The sequence below is a fragment of the Vitis vinifera genome, chromosome 15 (genome assembly GCF_030704535.1).
Source record: "Vitis vinifera cultivar Pinot Noir 40024 chromosome 15, ASM3070453v1".
NCBI classification, from domain to species: domain Eukaryota; kingdom Viridiplantae; phylum Streptophyta; class Magnoliopsida; order Vitales; family Vitaceae; genus Vitis; species Vitis vinifera.
Window position 1 is genome coordinate 6305501 of NC_081819.1, and position 21433 is coordinate 6326933.

At 34.8% G+C, this 21433-nt stretch overlaps 1 protein-coding gene across 1 annotated transcript; it reads left to right on the plus strand.

Moving 5' to 3' along the window:
• The first annotated feature begins 3498 nt into the window (after positions 1-3498).
• On the plus strand, positions 3499-21143 carry LOC132255165 (dynamin-2A-like). Its single transcript, XM_059743012.1, has 3 exons — positions 3499-3624; positions 7999-8487; positions 20898-21143. Exons 1-3 carry the CDS (start codon positions 3499-3501, stop codon positions 21141-21143), a joined length of 861 nt encoding a protein of 286 aa, XP_059598995.1.
• The last annotated feature ends 290 nt before the right edge of the window (positions 21144-21433 follow it).

A 21433-nucleotide genomic window follows, 5' to 3' on the forward strand; every position in this document is an offset into this window, starting at 1 on the left:
TCGATACATAAATTCATCATCGGGTATTGAAGTGCTATTCAGTAGGGGATAGTGTACCTCCACAGATCATCAATGAGTTCTTCCTCTTATTGAAATTAGCACAAAGTATCAAATAGTATTTTGATACCTCAAAGGTTGAATCGAATAGCCACACATTTTCATTATTCCAATGCAAACTCTCCTCTGCCAGAACCAATTTTGACATTACTTCTTACTCTATTCCCTTATCTACAGGTATTGATTCCTCATCTTTGTATCACATGAGATATCAAATGTCTCATTTCTAGTATAAACTCTCAATAACTGCTCTTTCTTCCATATCTTAACTTGTTTCTTCCTTTGGTTTGATGTTAGATTTAGAAATAATATCATTTTTGCACGTTTACTCACTAATTCCCAACATCAATTTCAAAAGAGGTATTGACATAAATATAGGGTAAAAAAGGTAATTTGTATGCTTTTTCCTTAAGAAATCATTATTTTTAGCTTCAACAATTCATATAAATTGCATAAAAATCATTTCCTTTGAAATTTCCTTGAAGGAAATTAGAAATAGAACTAGAGAGTTGTTGAAAATAATTATTAATCTAATCTTATACTTGTGGACTTACTATCCAAGCTAAGTATAAGTTTTTTTCTCTAAGATATTTGAGTATATATATATTAGGGTCATGCACATCTTACCAAAGGGGTCCACCATGTGACTAAAAGCAATCATTAATCTGCTCAAAGACTTCAAAAATGATGAGGAAGATTATTGTTTGGTTGTTATTTTTACTACTTTCATTTTCCGAATGTCCTCACTGATGTTTGAACATTGGAAAAAGGGAACTATAGACTAATGTTTCTACTTCGCTTGGATGTATTTTCAAACAACTTGCACTATATGTCACGTCACAAATTTTATTTGCAATTTTTGAGACTTATTTGAAATAAAAGTATTTGGCATACAAAACTGGTTAATACTTATATTAGAAAGAAATATTACTACATAGAAATGGTTAATATTTAGATATAAGTAATAAAAGTGTCTTTCTATATTTTCAAGAGTAAGTTATGAAATTTTGCAAATTTCCTCATTTTTGTGAAAAAAAAAAAAACTACTTTCAACCCTCAGAAATTAATTTTGAACTTTATAACATCACCCCTAAATAAACTTGTAATCACATCACATGCCATATATTTTTATATAAAATAAAGACATATTTTCACTTGAATTTACCAAAGAGAATTGACTTTAGCATTCCGATTCTTTGCCTTGTGTCTATTTTTTTTAAAAGGAAATAGTAGCTTGGAGAGAAATAAGAATCCGGACAACATAAAGGGAAATGTAGGGTTCACAAAACTATTAGGGGTCTATTTGATACATACAGTGAAATATGAGAAAAAATTATGAAAATTCATAGCCCAAATGTGTACAAAAAGGAAGTGAGCTGCCTGTTATTCCATTTACAAATATCAAAACACTATGGAAGAAGAATTGATAGTTTTCAGAACATTGTCAAGTCCTTTTGCTCTAAGGATGGTTTGGACTCTCAAAATCAAAGGCATGGAGTATGGAACCATACTTGAAGATGTCTCCAACAAGAGCCGTTCACTTCTCCACTATTGATTACTACTCAAAAAGTACTCTTTTATAGCTTGAAACTAACTGTTTTAAATACTTTTGAGTAGTAGTTAATACCTTTTAACTCAATTGGCACATTAAGGAACCAATAAGGGTTACTAATTAATTTTTGGCAAGTTTTGGTGTTTTTGGTAGCTTTTTTATCATTGAAACAAGCCAAGAATGAGGGAGAAATTGGTGAAATCCATGGCAAAGCAAGTTAAAGCTCAAATACATGAAGAATCCAAGCTTTGGAGCACTTCATAGCCCTTTGCCAAGCCAATCAGAGATGCAAGGAAGGAAATCAGAAGAAGAAATCCAACAACCAACAGTTTCGCATGGCTATGCGAAATTTCGCACACCATGCGAAACCACTTGAGGCAGCCAAGGATTTTGCACACCATGCCAAATTTCGCATGGTATGCGAAATCTTCTTGTGCACCGACTCCGTTAGATTTTTATCTTCAAATATTTTGTGTAATTTCCTAGTTTCTCCTTGTAACCAACTTAGATATTTTCTTTTATATCTTTTTATATATCTTTTAGGTAGCAGATATAGAAGAAAATATGTGTGATATGATGATGTTTGTTTTTCATAAAACACTTGTAAAAAATTCTCGTAGTAAGAAATATACAGAGCTTTTCTCTGCTTTTCCTTCTCATTTTGTTTTCACTTTTCTTGCTAGCCAAACAACTTCAGAGGATGATTTCTCAGGGGATGAGTGGCTAGGTTTTACGTTTCTTGTAGTGATGGAAGTTAGGTAAAGGACCCGAATGCAAAGGTGGGAGTTGTCCTTGCTTTAAATGAAAGTAGTTGTTAACCATTAATGGTTTCTATTTCAAGGTTTAGCTTTAAATCCCTTAGGATCACCTTGAATGGCCAATACTTGGTAAGCTTTTCGGATTCCATGGATGCTTATTGCTAGATCCATGGATGTCCATTAGTTATCATTTACAAGCCATTGGAAGGTGGTTCAAGGTAAGGATCACCTTGAATGACCAATACCTAGTAAGCTTTTCGGATTCCATGGATGCTTCTTACTAGATCCATGGATGTCTATTAGTTATCATTTACGAGCCATTGGAAGGTGGTTCAAGGTGAGAATATTTAGTGTTTGAAGCCATTAATGGGAAGCAACTATCATTTTCCATGAAACCTTTGGATCAAATCTTAATTGTTAAATATAAAACCGGTTCGGGAGATAACCATCCTTTATGTTATTATCCCCAACGTGAGGAGAAGATTCGGAATCTCCCCCTTTGCCTAAGGAACCCGATCCTAGTAACCTAAAGCTCCAAGAGACCTTTTCTTTATAGTTAATTTCACTTATTATTTTTTGCTTAACTTAGCAATAAATCTTTCCAACCATAATTTCATTTTCTTTAAAAGCTAACTTTCATAAGAAAAAACACCATTTTATTTCTTTCATCTAAGTCAACTATACGATGAAAACCCATTCCTGTGGACAATCCTCGAGCCACTATATTATGTTAGCTATGCTACCCTAGTGTATGGTGATTTAGGTTTATAAATTTTGTTGATAACACCCGTCTGAGCCAGAATCAAATGGCGTGACTGCAATGGGGACGAATCAACTATAATCTTATCCAAAAAAATGTTCCAATTCTTATATACAATGGAATACGTTGATGAGACATGGAAGGAAACTCCATTGTTGCTGAAGACCCTTACGAGAGAGCCATGGCTTGCTTCTAGGCCAATTTTGGTGATGATAATGTTGTTCCTTGGTTGAAACGGAATTGGAAAAGGCCTTGTTTTTTTGGATGTAGGTTTTGACATCAATTTTTTTAGTGTCTTCCTTAAGGAAGAGAAAGAGTAGGAGGGAGAAATGATTGAAACCATGGAGAACCTCAAGTTCTAGGAGGACGAGATGAAAGGAAAGAGGTTCTTTGGGTTTGTTGATCTTGCCTTGGGATGGCTTGCTAACATGATGAGCATATTTGAAGAGGTAGCTGGCTTGAAAATGGTGAATGAGGATAAGTTTCCATTGTTGTCGGTGTGGATGCAAGAATTTGCAAATTCTCCATGTCAAGACAAGATGACTGCCAAGTTCCAAGCTCTTCGTCATGCCAAACTTGCAGCAACCTCACCATACCTAAAAAAAAATTTGGAGTTCATGAATATGTCATGATTCATATCAGTATGTCTCTGTCTGCAACTTGGCTTAAATTTCTAATGCAAAATTCTTTCAGTATTGTGTTGAATTCGGCATCCACGAGATCAAATTGCTGACCATTATATTCTTAAAAACTTCCAAAGCAAGAAATGGATCAATTGAAAGAAAAAAACAAATTTGTTGTCAGATGGTAATTAATACAAATGCCTCCATTATACAGGCATGTTATGTAAAGGAATAAAGGGAATTTCTAACATTTCTGATCAATTGAATACCGCTCACATACACATGATGCATACTTCTTAATATTTTATTTTGACTTTTCTTCTCAAGAAAATTCATTAGTTGCTTAGAAGAAAATTCAACATCCCTGAAAAGGAAGACCAATAAACATGAATTTTGAAACCTTTAATTATACAAACCTACCTTGATATTTTGATTGAGTTTTTTATCCATTAAAATAGAATCAAACCCCACAGTATTGATTAGACTAGATTGAACAGTGAGGCAACAAAAATGTTCAATCATACCAAGGAACTTAAAGAAAATGAAGAACATGATAAAATGTGGGAATAGAATATGAATGTATATGCTTTTTTTCAGGACAATGAGTATAGTACATTGTATGTTGGCAATTTTGTTCTAATATATTCTAGCCTAGGAAACTATTTACATGGTGACTCTCCATTGAAGATCCAAGGTTATTGTTAGCTCAACTGGAAAGTCACAGATAAGTGTAAAAGAGCTTGTTTAATGGCGAGTTAGATGATTAAAGGGTTAAAGTGGATTGGTATATTTTATGTTAATTAAAAATATTTAAATTAATGTTTTGGAAAAATAGGGGACACTCAAACAATGGAAGTAGCACTCAAGCATTGGAACCACTTAAGTGTTTATCCAACATTCAAGCGCCTAAGGCTTTAAAGGTTGGACCTATGGGTAAGTGTGTCAGAGCGATGGTCTCAAATCTACCAGAATATGGTAGATTTATTTTTTAGAAATTCATGAGTATCTTTTTTGAAAAATTCGAGATACCGATACCCTAGGCCTATAGGTCTATATAAACCCTCTTTTAACCCATTTAGGGTTGGACACACATAGGGAGATTTAGTCTAACTTGCCCTGCTATTCCCAATCTCGTAAGAAATATTCAAAGCTTGAATCTTTAAATCTTTGAATCACTTCTAAGCCATTTAGGGTTAGAAAATCTACATCCTTTCAGCGAGGTTAAGGAGAATTCAGTGAAGCAATTAGAGATTGTTATATCATAGACATGGATCAAGTTGTAGGTTCTAGATAGTAAGTCTTAGGGGCAAGTTGTCAGGTAATTCTATATAACTTGATATCAAATAATAGATTTTAGATTAAAGGTCTTAGAACCTATGGTTTTTTATATCCATAGTTAGTGTGGGGGTTTCCATATAAAAATTCTTGTGTCCCTTGCTTATTTGTTTGATGTTTGATTATTTTGTTTATCTCTTATTTCACGTGGAATTAAATTGGTTTAAAATAATTCATCTCTTATATTATAATCTTTTTAAATACACCTATTCAACCCCCTCCAGGTGTTGCCCTACTGATTTACATTTTTTCAAACATTGTTTTTTAAATAAATAAAAAATGTTTAATTAAAAATTTTAAAAATATTATAATTAGCTTTAATAAAAAATTAATAAAATTCCAATTCTCAAACATTAAATTTACTCATACCATGACAATTTCTTCTACATCTAATTTTCATATTTTGAAAAGGCACAAGTTAAATATTATCTCAATCCTGACTTAAAAAACCATATTAAATTTTGCTAAAAGGAAATGATAATTATCTTATTAAAAGATCAAGGAAATGATAAATAAACTAATTCAATATCTATATGTAGGAAAACCAGGATTACTCCATTCCTATACTTAAATCAATTAGGGTGCTTGCTTGATCTTCCTAGGCTTCTAGATCCTAGCAACAAAAGCAATATAGATATAGAAAAAACTTTTAGATCTAGAAAAATGGTGTTATACCTAAGATTTGAATATTCATAGTTTAAATCTTGTTGATAAAGAGATGTATTAAAGGTGTAGTAGATGTTATAAATTTCATAATCCCAACGATCTTCCATTGTAATGACTCTTCCTTGAATCATAACATTAGAGGGGCGAAATCCTCTCTAGGATTGGTAGTTAGAGCTCTTTTCTTCACAATGAACACGAGACTAGAACAAAGCCCTAACCCTTAAGGGAGGGTATTTATAGGTTTTTTAGTAGGTTTAAGTGACTTAAGCCCATCTTTGACTCGAGTCACTTAAATTACTTTACTTAAGTCCTAATTAATTAGTAAGTTTAATTAGGCTTCAATTAATCAATTAGCCTAGTTTAGAGAGACCATTTACAAGCTCCTTGGAGTTTTACATATTTAACTAAATGCCCTTATGCACACATATGAATAGAGAACTGAACTAACCCTCATAATGTTGGGATTGAGTGTCTAAAAGTAAGACATAACATAACAAAATTATACTTTACGATCTCCTAGCTATCCCTTTTATGTATTGGCATTAATTTGATCATTCAACCCATATCACTTACACACTATAAGAAAAAAGGTCATTGTTGACATATATTATCTTGACTTAAGGTGATATGTGTCAATGTTGCCTATTTTAATGAACAACTATGACATATACAACTTGTTTAAACCAATAATGACATATATAAAATTTGTTGAATTCTTTCATGACTTATATAATAGAATCTTGACAGATAATTTATAAGTCAACGTATTCAAGGTACTTAAATAAAAGCAATAATGATAATAATTTGTTTGATATGTGTATATCTAATTTACTTACTAAGTATTATAAATTGAAGTGACAATAATCAATTTTGATTAAGGAAGTTAATATTTAATAAATTTTTTTTAGTAATGTTAATATCAATTTTCATTTTTTTATCAAATTGATTAAATCATTTTTTAGTCTATATCAATAGCACTGAAATAAATTTTTGTACATAATTTTTTATTCACTAATTTTAGTGAAATAAAATTTGCTACATTATGGTTTTTTTATAACTGGATATAAATAAAATCAATACTAATAAAGTATTTTTTTTATTCATTGATGTTAATGATTTTTTTTTTGAGTTTGTATTAATATAATCTTTTTTTCATAAACTATTTTTCATTATTTTTAAATTAGTAATTAACTTGTATTTGATTTAAAAATAATTAATAAATTTGTGTAAGCTTGAAAATTAAGATATTTGGAATTTTGATTTATCAATTGTTCGGCATAATATCAGGTTTCAAAATTTTATTTTTTAAGTTAACTCATACAAATTTAGACATTAGGAAAGAAGAAAATTAATTATGGAAAATTGACATTATAAAAGTTATAAATATATTCCATGAATTGATTTTCATAAATTTATTATTATTATTATTTGTTTATTTACTTTATGTTTTTATTTTTTATTTTATTTTCATTTCTTTTTTAAAATGTTTATTTTATTTTATTTTATTTACCTAAAAAAAAAAAGGCTTTGAAAAATGAAGAACAATCTAGCTCCATTCGGGAAAAATCTCTCTCACTAGATTGATGGTTCCTGCTAAGTGGTAGAAAGGGAAATTAGGTTTTTGATTTTGAGAAGCAATCTTCTAGGTTTTGACCTTTAAGGCAAAAACTACTCATCGAAATGCATTTGTTTCCGATTATCTGGTCTTAGCCACATCTTAATTATTCATAAATTTCTAGCCCCAAAATTCATTATGTTCTTATTCAAATCGATATCTGAGTAAGAGTATGTCTGTGTCATTAACCCATTTTTCTTGGTGGTTATGGAGTGGAAAACACCAAGAGCCCAAAAAACTCTCCAATGGATCTTCTTTAAATTCTTCTCAAGATTCAGGTTTGTGGGAGTCGGATGCTTTGAAATTCCCTTTAGTTAAGGGGACTTCTTCGTTGACATTTCAACTCTTTTTTTCTCCCAGAACCTCTTGATTCTCTGAATCTCAAAGTCTCCCAATCTCCCGCACCTCGATCCACGTAGATCTCCGATTTCTACTATTGTTTTTTTTTTTTTTTTATCTTCGTTGAATTTTCAACCTAGGGTTTTGATTTTGTCTGTTCCAATTGTTGCTTCGATCTCCTCGATCTCGGTTCCGAATTCACCTAGGGTTTGATCATTTGATTGTTGGATTGTTTGGTTGATCTCATGGAGGCGATCGACGAGCTCATGCAGCTGTCAGGGTCTATATGCTAGGTCGCGGCGCTGTTGGCGGATGAAGATGCGGATGAGAATTTGAGTTCCAGTTCTTCTTGCAGGGGTTCAACTTTTCTTAACGTTGTTGCTCTTGGAAATGTCGGTGCTGGTAAATCTGCAGTTTTAAACAATTTGATTGGACATCCTGTTTTACCTATTGGAGAAAATGGTGCTACTCAGGCTCTAATATGTATTGATTTACAAAAGGATGGTTCCCTAAGCAGCAAGTCGATCATCTTGCAAATTGCCAACAAATCTCAACAAGTTTCTGCAAGTGCTCTTCGACATTGTCTCCAGGACAGGCTAAGTAAGGGTGCCTCAGGCAAGAACCAAGATGAAATATATTTGAAGCTACGAACTAGTACAACACCTCCTTTGAAACTGGTTGATTTTCCTGGATTGGATCAACGGATTATGGATGAGACATTGGTGAGTGACTATGCTCAGCACAATGATGCCATTTTGCTGGTTATTGTACCTGCTGTCCAGGTGTAGACCCTCAATTTTGTCCCTTTAGCACATGTCTTTAAATCCACTTCCAGTGCTCCACGGTAGTTCCTTGGTGGCCCATTACTACTCGTACAACTTACCTTTTTCTGAGTCACCTCGGAGACTTCGGTCGAGGGATTGCCTGACCCCTTATTGTGACCTTTGGCAGCCCTAATTTAGACTTAGGCTTTTCCTTCATTTTTAAGATAGCTTTTAGGTTCATTTTTAGGATAGCACACTTAGGCATGTTTATTTCACTTAGACATTGTCCTAAACATCCTAAGCACCTTCCAACTTGCACACATTCACCCTAGGTCACTTAGGCACTTTTTTCAAAATAGGCCATTTGGACACTTGTTTAGGTTTGATTTCTTGATTGCTTGGTTCTTTAGGTTTCGATGAGTATTGGCTTGTTTTTTTACTTTTGATTGCATGAGATGGTCTTTTGATACTTAATTATGTGAGTTTGATTGCCCGATTCCAGGGTTAGGTGAGCATTGGACTCTATTTCGATTCTTGATTGCATTCGTTTTTCATTATTTTCTATTGCATTATTTTTATTTTCAAATTTTAATTGCCCATGTGATATTTATTTATTCATTTATTTACTTATTTTTTGTTAGGTTATTTATTTATTTATTTATTAGGAAATTGCTTGAGATTATGATTCTAATTTTTTTAAGTTACATGGAATAATATATATTTTTTTTCTTAACGCATGTGATTGATTGCATTATTTGAGATTTATTTTATTTTATTTTTATATTATTACATGATTTCTAATTTTTATTTTTTGTATTTATCTTTGCATGATTTTGGTGGAGATACTTGGGATCCGTTAATGGATAAATTTTGGGAGGGTTGCAGCCAACTCATCTTTGCATAGAGACTTGGTGCATGCTGAATTTTAGTGAAGCAAAGCACACCAACTTGTCTTCAGAAGGCAACCATACACGGCTGCAAGTGGATGCATGAGATGCATGTGAAGACTTTTTCATGGCAATTTTTGGTAGAAAATCACGGGTTGCATGTGGGAATATGTGAACTTACCATAGAGGCAACCCGCATATAGTGGGATGTTGATTTTGCAACACGTATATATGGGAAAAGGAGGCACTAACACCAGCGGGAGAGAGAAATAATAATATTGACAACCTGTACTTTCCATAGAGGGCATATGTATATAGAATCTCCACAAACAAGGTGCCAGAAAAAACGGGGGGGCGGACGACGTATTCTAGAGGGAAGCACACACAGGTTTTGGAGAGCAGCAGGGGACTTCGGACAAGAGATTCGGTTGCCACTTTGACACACCAAGAGAGGATTTTCGGAGGAGCACGCACATTGAGGGCAAGAGAGGGTGACCGCATCACTGATTCTGGAACGACCAGCAGCAGAAATTCTCTTCAAAGTGGGCTGCCACTTTCCACCACACTTGGAGCACACGCGCCGCCTTCAAAAGAGAGAACACGCGGTGGACTTTTTTTTTGGACGAGGAGAGATCAACACAGGAGGAGGATTTTTTTTTTTTTTAGAGATCCACACGGAGAGATATTATTTTTCGGAAGCAAAGGAAGGATTTTTTGGGCTTGAGAAGGAGAAAGGCGAGAGGATTTTTTTTTGAGGAGCAGAGAGATCCACACGAAGGGAGGAACCAGCCGCACCATTCTCCATACGCGGCAGCACGCATCCGAGGGATAGCAAGGAGCACTGTTGAAGATTTTTCTGGGGACACTACCGAGACCCCACTCCACACGGCTGCATCTCAGCATCGAAAGGCCACACATTTAGGGGGGGGATCGGCGATGCGAGATAGGTAAGTTCCGGTTTTCAATTCCGGTTTCGTTTAGTTTTAATCTTGTTTTTTTAACTTTGATGTGTTTGTGATTTTGATTTATTAGTTTAATTAATTCTGCTGATGTTTTTAATTACAATTTAATTTAGTTATAATTTATTCTTTTAATTTAAGTATGTTTGTGATTTTAATTTATTAGTTTAAATAATCATGTTAGATAAAGTTTATATTTTTTAATTCTAAATTAGTTCAGTTTTAACCTATCTTTTAGCTTAAGTGTATTTGAGATTTTAATTTATTAATTTAAATAATTCTGTTAGATAAAGTTCATGTTTTTAATCTTGAATTAGTTTATTTTTAATCTATCTATTTAGTTGAAATGTGTTTGTGATTTTAATCTATTAGTTTAGATAATCTTGTTAGATAAAGTTTATATTTTTTAATTTTAAATTAGTTCAAATTTAATGTATCTTTTAGTTTAACGTATCTTTTAGTTTAAGCGTGTTTGTGATTTTAATTCTTTAGTTTGAATAATTATGTTAGATAAAGTAGTTCACGTTTTTAATATGAATTAGTTTATTTTTAATCTATTTGTTAGTTGTGATTTTATTTCATTAGTCTAAATGATCCTATTAGATAAAGTTCATATTTTTTAAATTTTGAATTAGTTCAGTTTTAACCTATCTTTTAGTTTAAGTATATTTGTGATTTTAATTCATTAGTTTAAATAATCTTGTTGGATAAAGTTCATATTTTTAATTCCGATTTAGTTTAGCTTAGATTTATTCTTTAGTTTGGATGTGTTTGGGATTTTGATTCATTAGTTTAATTAATCCAATTAGATAAAATTCATGTTTTTTTTAGATCCCAATTCAGTTTAATTTTAATCTATCTTTTAATTTAAATGTATTTGTAATCTTAATTCCTTAATTTAAATAATCCTTCTAGATCAAGTTTATATTTTTTTAATTCCGATTTAGTTTAGTTATAATTTAATTTATTTATTTTTAATTTGGATGTGTTTGTAATTGTAATTTAGTAGTTTAATTAATCTTATTAAATAAAGTTCATGTTTTTAATTACAATTTAATTTAGTTTTAATTTGTTCTTTACTTGTATGTGTTTGTGATTTTAATACATTAGTTTAATTAATCCCGTTAGATAAAGTTTAATCTTGATTTAATATAGTCCTAATTTATTTTTTTAGTCTAGAGGCATTTATGTGTTTAGTTAATCTTATGTTAATTCTTGATTGTTATTCTCAATTTATGCGCTTCTTGAATCCTTGTTGCTAATTCTTGATGGATATTTCATTAGCTTATTTGATCTAAATATTAATAATTTATTGCTTTGATAGTTTCCTTTTGTTCAAAGGCCATTGAAAAATAATGATGATTGGTCCCTTTCTCACCTTCAATTTTCTTGGTTGTCAAAAATTCTACTTTGTGATTTTGTTCTCTTTTGTTTTGCTTGATATTTTGATTCATACACTTTATTGCTTTCAAATTAATTTCTTTTTATTTTTAAAATATAACACTATTCTCAAAATCTCATTTTCCTTAAAAATCCAATTCAAAAATTCATTTAGAGTTTCTTAGAGTCAAAAGATCCCCTTAACAATCCATTTCAAAAATTCATTTAGAGTCCTTAGAATAAAAAAAACCCCATTTTCTTAAAATAATATGCAACCATATCTTGTTCGGTTTGGCATCCTTCTCGGTTTTCAACAAAAATTTTGGTTTTGAACAAAGGCACGAATCAAAGCTTGTGGTCCCAAATAAATGGGATAATTCTGAGCTAAATTCGTGTATATCAATTGGGGAATTGGTGAAACCCCTACATAAGAAAATCTTTTCAAAAATTATTTTTGTTGCCATTTTTGTCACTTGTTGAAATTATGTCTATCTTTTTTAGGAATTGTATACAAGATGTGTGTGATAATTAATGTTTTCATATACTTTGATAATTTTTGTTATGCTAATTAGATAACAAGCATGCTAGGGTTTCTTTATTTTATTATTATCTAATCCCTCATGTCTTATGGAAGCGCATTGTAAGTTATCTATGCTATCCAGGTACGCCCCCCCCCCTATCACCTACTTTCTAAATTTTGTAAACAATCATGTCACTGTGAAGTATGCATATGTTTGATAATCCTTAGGTGTTTAGATGTATGTTTGATTCACTATGATTAAATACATGTTGTGTGTTATACTTCTATACTAACTCTGATGTTTTATGATAGCGCTTGAGAGGCAGTCCAGGTACGCATCCTAACCTTCCTTTATTGTGATTTGATCTTGTTTGGCATGCTATTTTATTTGGAATCATCTAGCCTACTTAGGTACTTATAATTAATCAATTAATTGCCACATTTCCCTCAACTTAATTAGTAGAGACCTTTTTAGGGCTTAGAGGGGTGCTACCTCCTAAAGGTACCTTCCCAATAAGTAACCTATTTGTGGACCCGCATTTTTCACGTGCGTCCCCACTCGATCGGCGAGACTCGCTTTTTATTTATTTTTGTGAAAAATTGATTTTTGGAAAAAATTTGGAGTCGCCACTTATTTTATTTTTTATTTTTGAAGGGAAAATAAAACAAGAAATAAAACCCTAAAAAAATGACTCCATAATTTTTGGAAAAGCGTGTCTTTGAAAAACCCGAGTCTCAGTTCGGGGATCAGGTTACCTATTGGGAAAGTACCTCTAAGAGGTAGCACCCCTCTAAGCCCTATAAAGGTCTCTACTGACGAAGTTGAGGGAGATGTGGCAATTAATTAATTAACTAAGGGTACCTAGGTTGACTAAGGTGATCATAAAAAAATGGCATGTCTGACAAGAAAATTTGATTATAAGATAGAGTCGAAGTGCGTACCTGAACGGCTTCTCAAACGCCATCATAAAACATAAAAGTTAGTGTAGATGATATATCACACAAAGTGTTTTATCCAAGCAAATCAAGCATATATCAAAACATCCAAGAATCGCATCATGTATGGGTATAGTCATCAGTAACATATGTGTCAATAGAATTCTCAAAAATAGGTGTGAAGGAGCGTACCTGGATAGCAAGCTAAAATGCCTCTATGGGAAACAAGATTGCTTAATGATAGGTGCATAATAATCTCACGTATCTCAAAGTGAAAGCACAATTAATCAAATATCAAACAAAAAATATTTGAGGAAATATCATGAATGTCGGGCCCCCACCAAAGCCCTAATTAATTTCGCATGAGTTGATTCAATGAATCCCATAACTTGGAATCATGAAGTTTATTCATGCTTGTTGAAAATCAAGAAAATCAAGAAAATAGTTAAAAATCGGATAAAACAATGAAAGTGCATGCCCGAAGGAAAATGGCAGCAAACAACATGATAAAATTGGGATCTTACTACTTAAGGAAGGATTGAGGATGTTTCTTTAAAGTAGGGATTATTTGGATATAAACAATTTGGAAAAAGCTCAATTTAAAACATGTAGAAGCATGATGAAGATGAGGGGTGTAGGAGGAAGAGGAGAGTATACACCAGGATGGCCATTTTCAGAAGGCAGTCCAAGGATGTGATTATGACTTGCATTGCTGGTGGTCGTAGATACTGCTGTTGTCCCCTTTGAATTTTTCCCTTCTACTCTCTCACACGCGTTTAAGTGTTTTGCATCACTAAGTTCTTGAGCTCTTCCTCATTTCTTGAAACCCTTTTGCATAAATCCCTGAAACTGGAGTCAGCTTCTGAAGATAACCCTAGGTCACAATCAAAATCCATAAAGTCAATTTCCTTCTTCTCAAGTCTTTCTGCGTGCCCATATTCAAAAGTTAACAACTTTACTTCCTCCTCAAACTTGGAACTCAAGCGAATTTGCTCGGGTCCTTTGCAACAGATGAAACAACATCGGGCTGTTAATTCCTCAATTTACGTCATTAGCGAGCATTGAGTCATCATAGGTAAAAATAGCTCTTCTATGTCAGTGCACTGATCTACTTGTAACATCTCAATTTTCTTTGACAGGTCTTCTTTTTCTTTTGTGTCTGAGGTTGTGGCTCAGTTTCTTTATTTCTTCTATTTCTGTATATCCCAGAACAGATCTTGCAAGGGTTGAGTGGATTATAACCTCTCTGCCAATTCAGGATTTTCCCAACTGCAGTTTTATTTTATAGTTCTCTAACTCCTTTGCTTCATTTTCTAAGTCAAACTTGGACACCACCACTTATTTCAATCTTTGAGGTCCAATTCCGTATCTGAAGGTAGAACTTTCTGTTCCTGCTACAATTGAGACTACGAATTATGCAACTTCTGGGGAGTCATCTCAGTTCGAAAGAATTGTAGGTGTTCATTATGTGCAAGGGTCTGAAGTTGTTGCAATCCTTCCCACTTTCTGACAAGCTCGACAGTGTTGAAGGAATTCTTGAGAATCTGGAACATATCTGTGAGTAATCTTGGAAACAATTGGGCAATCTGTAGGTTCTTCACTTGTTCTCTTCGCTGAGTTACCCCATTCTCTGATACCTGGACCTGCCACCTCTTATTTGCTTGGAGATCATCAACAAGAGGACAATCAAGGTAAAGTGAGCCAACTGATTCGTATTCATGCCGGTCAGATGCTAACTTGCTGATGTGTTCTGTCAAACTAAGCAAGCCCACGGGTGTGTTCTATTGAATTGAGAAACATTATATTTACTCTCAAATTTAAATCTTTTAACCTGAATTCAAAATCAGCAGCGTCATTAGAGTCACTGGCAGTGGCAAGCCTCGATTCTTGCCCAATTCCGTTGGCAGTTTATCACTTCTTGTAACCTGCATTTCCGGGAAGAGGATTGTCTTTTGCATTCTGAACATTCCATTAACTGCTTGACGCTGGTAAAGGATTAGGAGGAGTGAATATTTGAAAGTTCATTGTAGCTTTGCTGTTTAAATTCGAAGAACTAATTGATCTGCACTGTGTCTCAATAGCACTGCTGCTGGATTTGACTTGCTTCAATTTACTATAAGTAGTAAAATCATTCTCAAAATCCACCAATCCAATGGACTTTGGGGAGAAAGGTTTAGCCTGATGCATGCTATTAGCATTGGAAGTTGTCCCGATCATAGCAAGATCAATCAAATTTTTACCTATCCGACTTATCTTCATTTCAATCATAGCATCTTCGAGGAGCAAACTGTTATTGGACTACATGTCGCACATGTCCAATAGTAGGAGTAATCGGCGCTTCTCTGAGAGCTTCACCAAAGCAATGTGTGTTTCATCAACGTTCAGATCAGGTATTGGAGTTTTCTGTAAACTGGCGGAACTGTTGGAGACTTCGGCATCCTAAATTGCAGCAAGACTGAAATCCTGACTTGCGCCTCTAGGTGTTCTAGAAAACTTAGTCATGTCTGCCTCCTATGTTATCTTCTGATAAATCTGTTTTTTCCAAATGCTTTAAGAGGTTGAAATCAATACGTTTCTTCTTAAGGAAACAAACTGCAGAAGCATCATGGTCGTCGATGTGTTCAAATTCTGTATTCTTCAAGGAATCACAAACGAATGCGGTTTCATCTAAAAGAGCCAAACAATATGATCAACTTAAAGAAGTATCCATAGTTCTAAGGATAGAAAAGATACTGACACATGCTATTTGAGGCAGAAGACTGATAATGTAACTAGGAGTACAGCCTTGGGTTCCTTCAACTTCCTTCTTGGAATCAAGCATGATGAGTTTACTGCATTTGAACTCACAAGGCGAGCTTTACCACATATGGAGACTTTCCTGTACTCGGGTTATGTAATTAGAACTCCGTAAATACAATCTGACTAGTGGTTGATGTGTTTGTATGCAACAATTAGCCAAGACTTCTTTTGATACCCAATCATGACTGTCAATAAGCAGGCCTTCACTTCCAGACTATGCTCCAAATGAATTTACTGGAAATGTTTCCAATACCTGAGAGGTTCAAGGGTGTTTTCTCCAATATAAGCAACAACTGCAAAATACATTATAACATCAAATGCATTTTCTGAAAATATCATGTTTACAATTTCTACATCTCCCAGGTCAACATAAATAAATTGAAGCCTCCCAGGTTCAGGAAATTGTTCTTGTAAAACCTTAATGGCACTTAATTTTCTCCTCGAGAAGTTATCCACCATAGTTACACAGTATGAGTCCTTGAGAAGTCATAGTGCAGCATGTGAACCAACATAGCCAGCACTTCCTGTTACTAAGACACAAATTACCCCTGGTTTGAAGGCACTTCAGGATCGGTCGTTGGCATTTGGAATCAGAGATTCGTCGTGGATCTCAGGCCTCATTAGGCTAGAAGAACCTGGGTCAGGAACAAAGCCTTTTCTGATCTGGATCTAAGCAACAATTATCTGTCTAGTTCAATTCCTTCTTTCTCAGAACTGATCGACCTTCCAAAGAAGTAGCAGCACCCTGAAAATTTTTCACCACCAATTTGCATTGATCTTTGCCAACCCAAATGAGGCAAATATATATATTTACAACCAAATAAATGCCAGCACAGACCCCAAATAAATAACAAGCTATAGAGAGCTGTTTGCAGAAATTTTGATGAAGTGCTCCCCGACACCAATACAATACAAACTGTCAACAAGAATACCCGAAATCCATACTCATAAGGCTTCATTTTTTTTAATACAGTTTGTAATATCTTGCACAAAATCCTGCAATAAATATACTGATTATAATTGTAACTTCTTCCAAAGCTCCAGTCAACATAGATAGCTATGCGATGCCCATAAATAAGATCATCATCCAGTGAAGCGATTGATTCGGGGTAGTGATCTAATCTCACAGCAGAGATCCTTGCCATGCTGTCCTAAAGATTGCTCTTATACATTCTTTAAGTATGCCTGGGCAACTACTCTTGGACTTGGGACCACATCTTAGTTATTAGCAATTGGAGTATCTATATAATCTGTTGATGCTTGCGGGGGCTGCTCGGCCATTCCAGATGACTTTAGCTTATTCTTCCCATTCTGCTCCACATCAATTGCCTCACTCTCTACCCAATTATCAATATCTGTCTGCTCATCCTCTTCATTTATTCTTCCATTAAGATTGTTTCTACTGCAAGAATTGGAGCGTTAGATGGATCTTTGACGTTTTCCTTATCGTGCTTCATATCCCTACAACCTTCGTAATTAACTGTAACATTAAAATGATCAGACCCTTTGTGATTCCCCCTTAAACATAGTCGCATCCTTGCAGAATTTTCCATGAAATCAAGTTTCCAGAAAACATGGTCAAGGTTGTATAGATGGATCCCCAAATGGCCCAAAAAAGACACTTCATCTCAATCAAATTATGAATGATTTTCTGCCATACACGAATTCCAGAGCATAGATGATGTTGAGAAACTTCAACAACTTATGTGTGTCCATCAATCTCTGACCATTGCACGTTTCTTGCTATAGCAAAACTTGCAACAAGGACTGCAACAAATCTGCAAGATGGATTATTGAAATCTTTTCCACATGCTGAAACAATCATGGAACCCTCTTATCCAAAACGGAATCAAGCGACTAGACTAGCGCGGGACATGTAATCTGGACGTGCAACAACGTTTTCCTAGCGTCATATTGTATATTGAAATTATCATTCTGGAACAGAAATATAAGATCTCGAAACAACAACTCTTGTTTCTCAGTCGTCAGACCACTATGCAGAGGAGAATTGAGCTTCCTCAAGACAGCGATATAAGGCTGTGCAAGAGCAGGGTCTTCTAGAGACATATCATCTAGCGGCAATTGTAAAGCCTTCAATAGATGATCTTCAAAATCATATTCACCTACTGACGAAGCATGAACAGCACAGCCCTCCAATAGAAGGCATAGGATTTCTACTTCAATCATTTGATAACTTTTGACATGGTTCATTCAGCCCAAAATGATATTGACTACGTCTTCTTAAAAGTTCTGACAGAAATAACTTCACATCTTTAATATACATAGCTTCACCACCAACTCCTTTAAGCAGAGATAAAATCTTCAGCTTTACACATGAAGAGAGCTTTAAAGCAAAGTCTGAGATGAAATATAATATGTCTTTCCTTGTAGATTAGTCAGACCTCTGTCTAATATTCTGTGGCACTAAAAGGCTATGACAGGAGGAGCCGAACAAAGATGTAAAAAGAGGTGGGAAAACATTTCTGTTTGGCAATATCAGCCCCCTTTTGAAGGATTAAGCTGAAAGGCTCTTCAAGAAGATGACTCTGAACTTCTCTGTTCCCTGCCATTTCACACTTTTTCTGCTAGAAAGAAAAAAACAACAACACGAGAACACAGTGTATATAGCCATTCAATGCATTCCTTAGCAGCTAGCTGCGCATCCTGGTTATCATTGGACAGTGGGACAAGAACAAAGGGAAATTCGTCTTGCTTCAGGCTCAGCAAAGGACAAATGGATCCTGAAGTGTGCATATCAATTTTCGAAATTTGAAGATCACGGTTTGCCCCTGTTGTCCGAGAACAGAGTTTCCACTAGTAACCACAACCATAGGTTCACCTTGAAAAGGTTGAGAAGTCTAAGTCTGGATCACACTCTTCTCATCAGACCCACATGAATCACCACAGGTAGGACCTCATCTCCATGAATATTGCTCAGCCGTCCCGGTCAGTTGTGTTCCTCCCTCCAAAAGTCTTCCAGAAAACTAATGATTCGTCGGTCCCCATAGTATTGTACGCATTGGCAGTCATCATTGTCCCATGAATGCGTATTCATTGATCCTCTTTCTGATTCTGGTGCCTCTCTCTTTTCAGTGGTCGATACTCTTCTTTCCAATGGTGATTCTCACTCTATGGTTGCCCACATTGCACATGTCTCGAAATCACTACATTCCGTGCAATAAGGTTCTTGTGGGGCGTTTTATCAAACAACTTCCGAGCAAAGGTAAAGATCTCCCATCTTGGCACATGCATTGACCATTACAATCTGATACACCAAATTTGGCTGACAAATTGATGAAAAACATCCATTAGCAAGCAGCCAAACCACTCAATTCCTGCAGACATGTAAACTAACCACTTTGAACATATGAGTCATACTCGAACCCCCTTTTCAGAACGGCACCTTGTACAAACGAATTGATCCCATGCATCAATAGCTGAGCGGAGGTACGAACCCAGAAGGTGAAAGTGTAGTTATCAGAGACCAAATAACCAGCGGAAAGATCCTCTATTTCCAGAACCATGCTTCTCAATCTGTCCTTAATCTGCATATCCTTAACAAATGAATGTAACAGCCGACAAGCTAGAATTTTGAAATGTTTGTTCTCTTTGCTGAATCTCATGACTGCATGCCCAAGCTTTGGAGTCAACCCCATATGAAGAGTTGATGGCCATAGGACGGATAGGAAGAAAAGCAAAAACGAGTATGGTAGAGAATAGCGGAAACGATGGGAAAACAGACATGGGAGATTAAAAGAAAATAAGACCACGTCTCATGATTTTTCAATAGGCTCTGGTTAGTGGGAATAGGCACGGAGATATATGCTTCCGAAGACATTAATGACATCCAAAATCAAAACAAGGCAAACAGGCAAGCAACCAATCTCAACAAAGCAAATTGTGGCCCTTTTCGTCCACACAAAAATCAACAAAACAATTATATATGCTGGAATCGAACTCACGGAAAAAATCAAATATAGGTAAGAATTCTGAAAGCAACGAGGTGCATACCTGGACAGCTTTGGTTGCAATGGCTCGGCTTCTGGCTATCTTTTCTCTTCCTTCTAAGGACAATTCCCAGATAAAAATCCTCTTTTTTGCTTGTTCTTTCTTCTTTCTCCTCCCTCTCTAGGCTCCAATACCTGCTGCCCCTTTTCTTCCCTTTTCTCACATATATATATCATCCCTCAAGACCTAAATTTGTTTCCCTAAAAAAACCGAAATCTCCTATTTTTCTCTCTTCTTTTCTCCTTATCCTTTTTTTCAAATCTTCTAATCAAAAGCAATCTTCCCAATTTCAAATTCCCCTCCAAAACTTTCCAAGGAGAGTCCCGCCTTCCTTAAACTCCAATGGTAAGTTTCCTTGCAAAAACATGAAATTCTTGAAGTTAAATCATTGAATGAATAAATAAGCAAGTAAATAAATTAGGAAATGGTAAAAAATAAATAAATAAATAAATAAAAATAAATAATAAATAAGTTAAGGAAAATAATATAAAGAGGAGAATAACTAATAAAAAGTGAATGATAATCATAAAACTAAAACTAAAATAAAATAAAATAAAATAAAATAAAAATAAACCAATAAACAAAAGCCGAGCCCAAAAGCCATGTAACCATGCAAGTCATACAAGTCACGCTAAAAATGTCCAAATGGGCCAAGTGTGCCTAAACGGACCTATGATGAGACTAAGCGGGCCTAGGGTGGTGCCTAATGGGCCAAGTGTATCTAAAGGCTATCCTAAAAAAACAAGAAAAGCCTAAGTCTAAATTAGGGCTGCCAAGGGTCACAATAAGGGATCAAATAATCCCTCAACCAAAGTCTCCAAGGTGACTTAGAAAAAGGTAAGTGGTGAGTAGTACTGGGCCACCAAGGAACTACTGTGGAGCACTGAAAATGAATTTAAAGACATGTGCTAAAGGAACAAAATTGAGGGTCTACACTAGGCACCCGAAATGGCTTCATCTCGAGCTCTCAAAATTGCCAAGGAATATGATGGAGATGGTACAAGAACAATCGGTGTAATTAGTAAAATAGATCAAGCTGCATCAGACCAGAAAATCCTTGTTGTTGTTCAGGCTCTCTTGTTAAATCAGGGTCCTAGAAGTACATCTGAAATGCCATGGGTTGCTTTAATTGGGCAATTTGTTTCAATTGCCTCTGCACAGTCTGGATTTATTGGGTCTGCATGAGTTTGATAGCGTGCCCAAAAGAATGTCTATTGTCATCAAATTCCCCAACGATACTATGAAAGTCTTGGTGAAAGGTGTTGATTCTTAAATGTTTAGCATTTTAGTAAAAGACAGTGGGAGGAATAGTCGTGTAAGGCTGGCAACTCAGAGCCATTTGACTGAATATTCATCACAAGGATTACTCACACTTGTAGTTGCTGCTAGGGATATTACTGATGAGGAACTTTCAGAGTGGCAGTGCAAGTATGAAAATGCAAGCACTTCATTAATTGATAGATCCGTAAAACTTC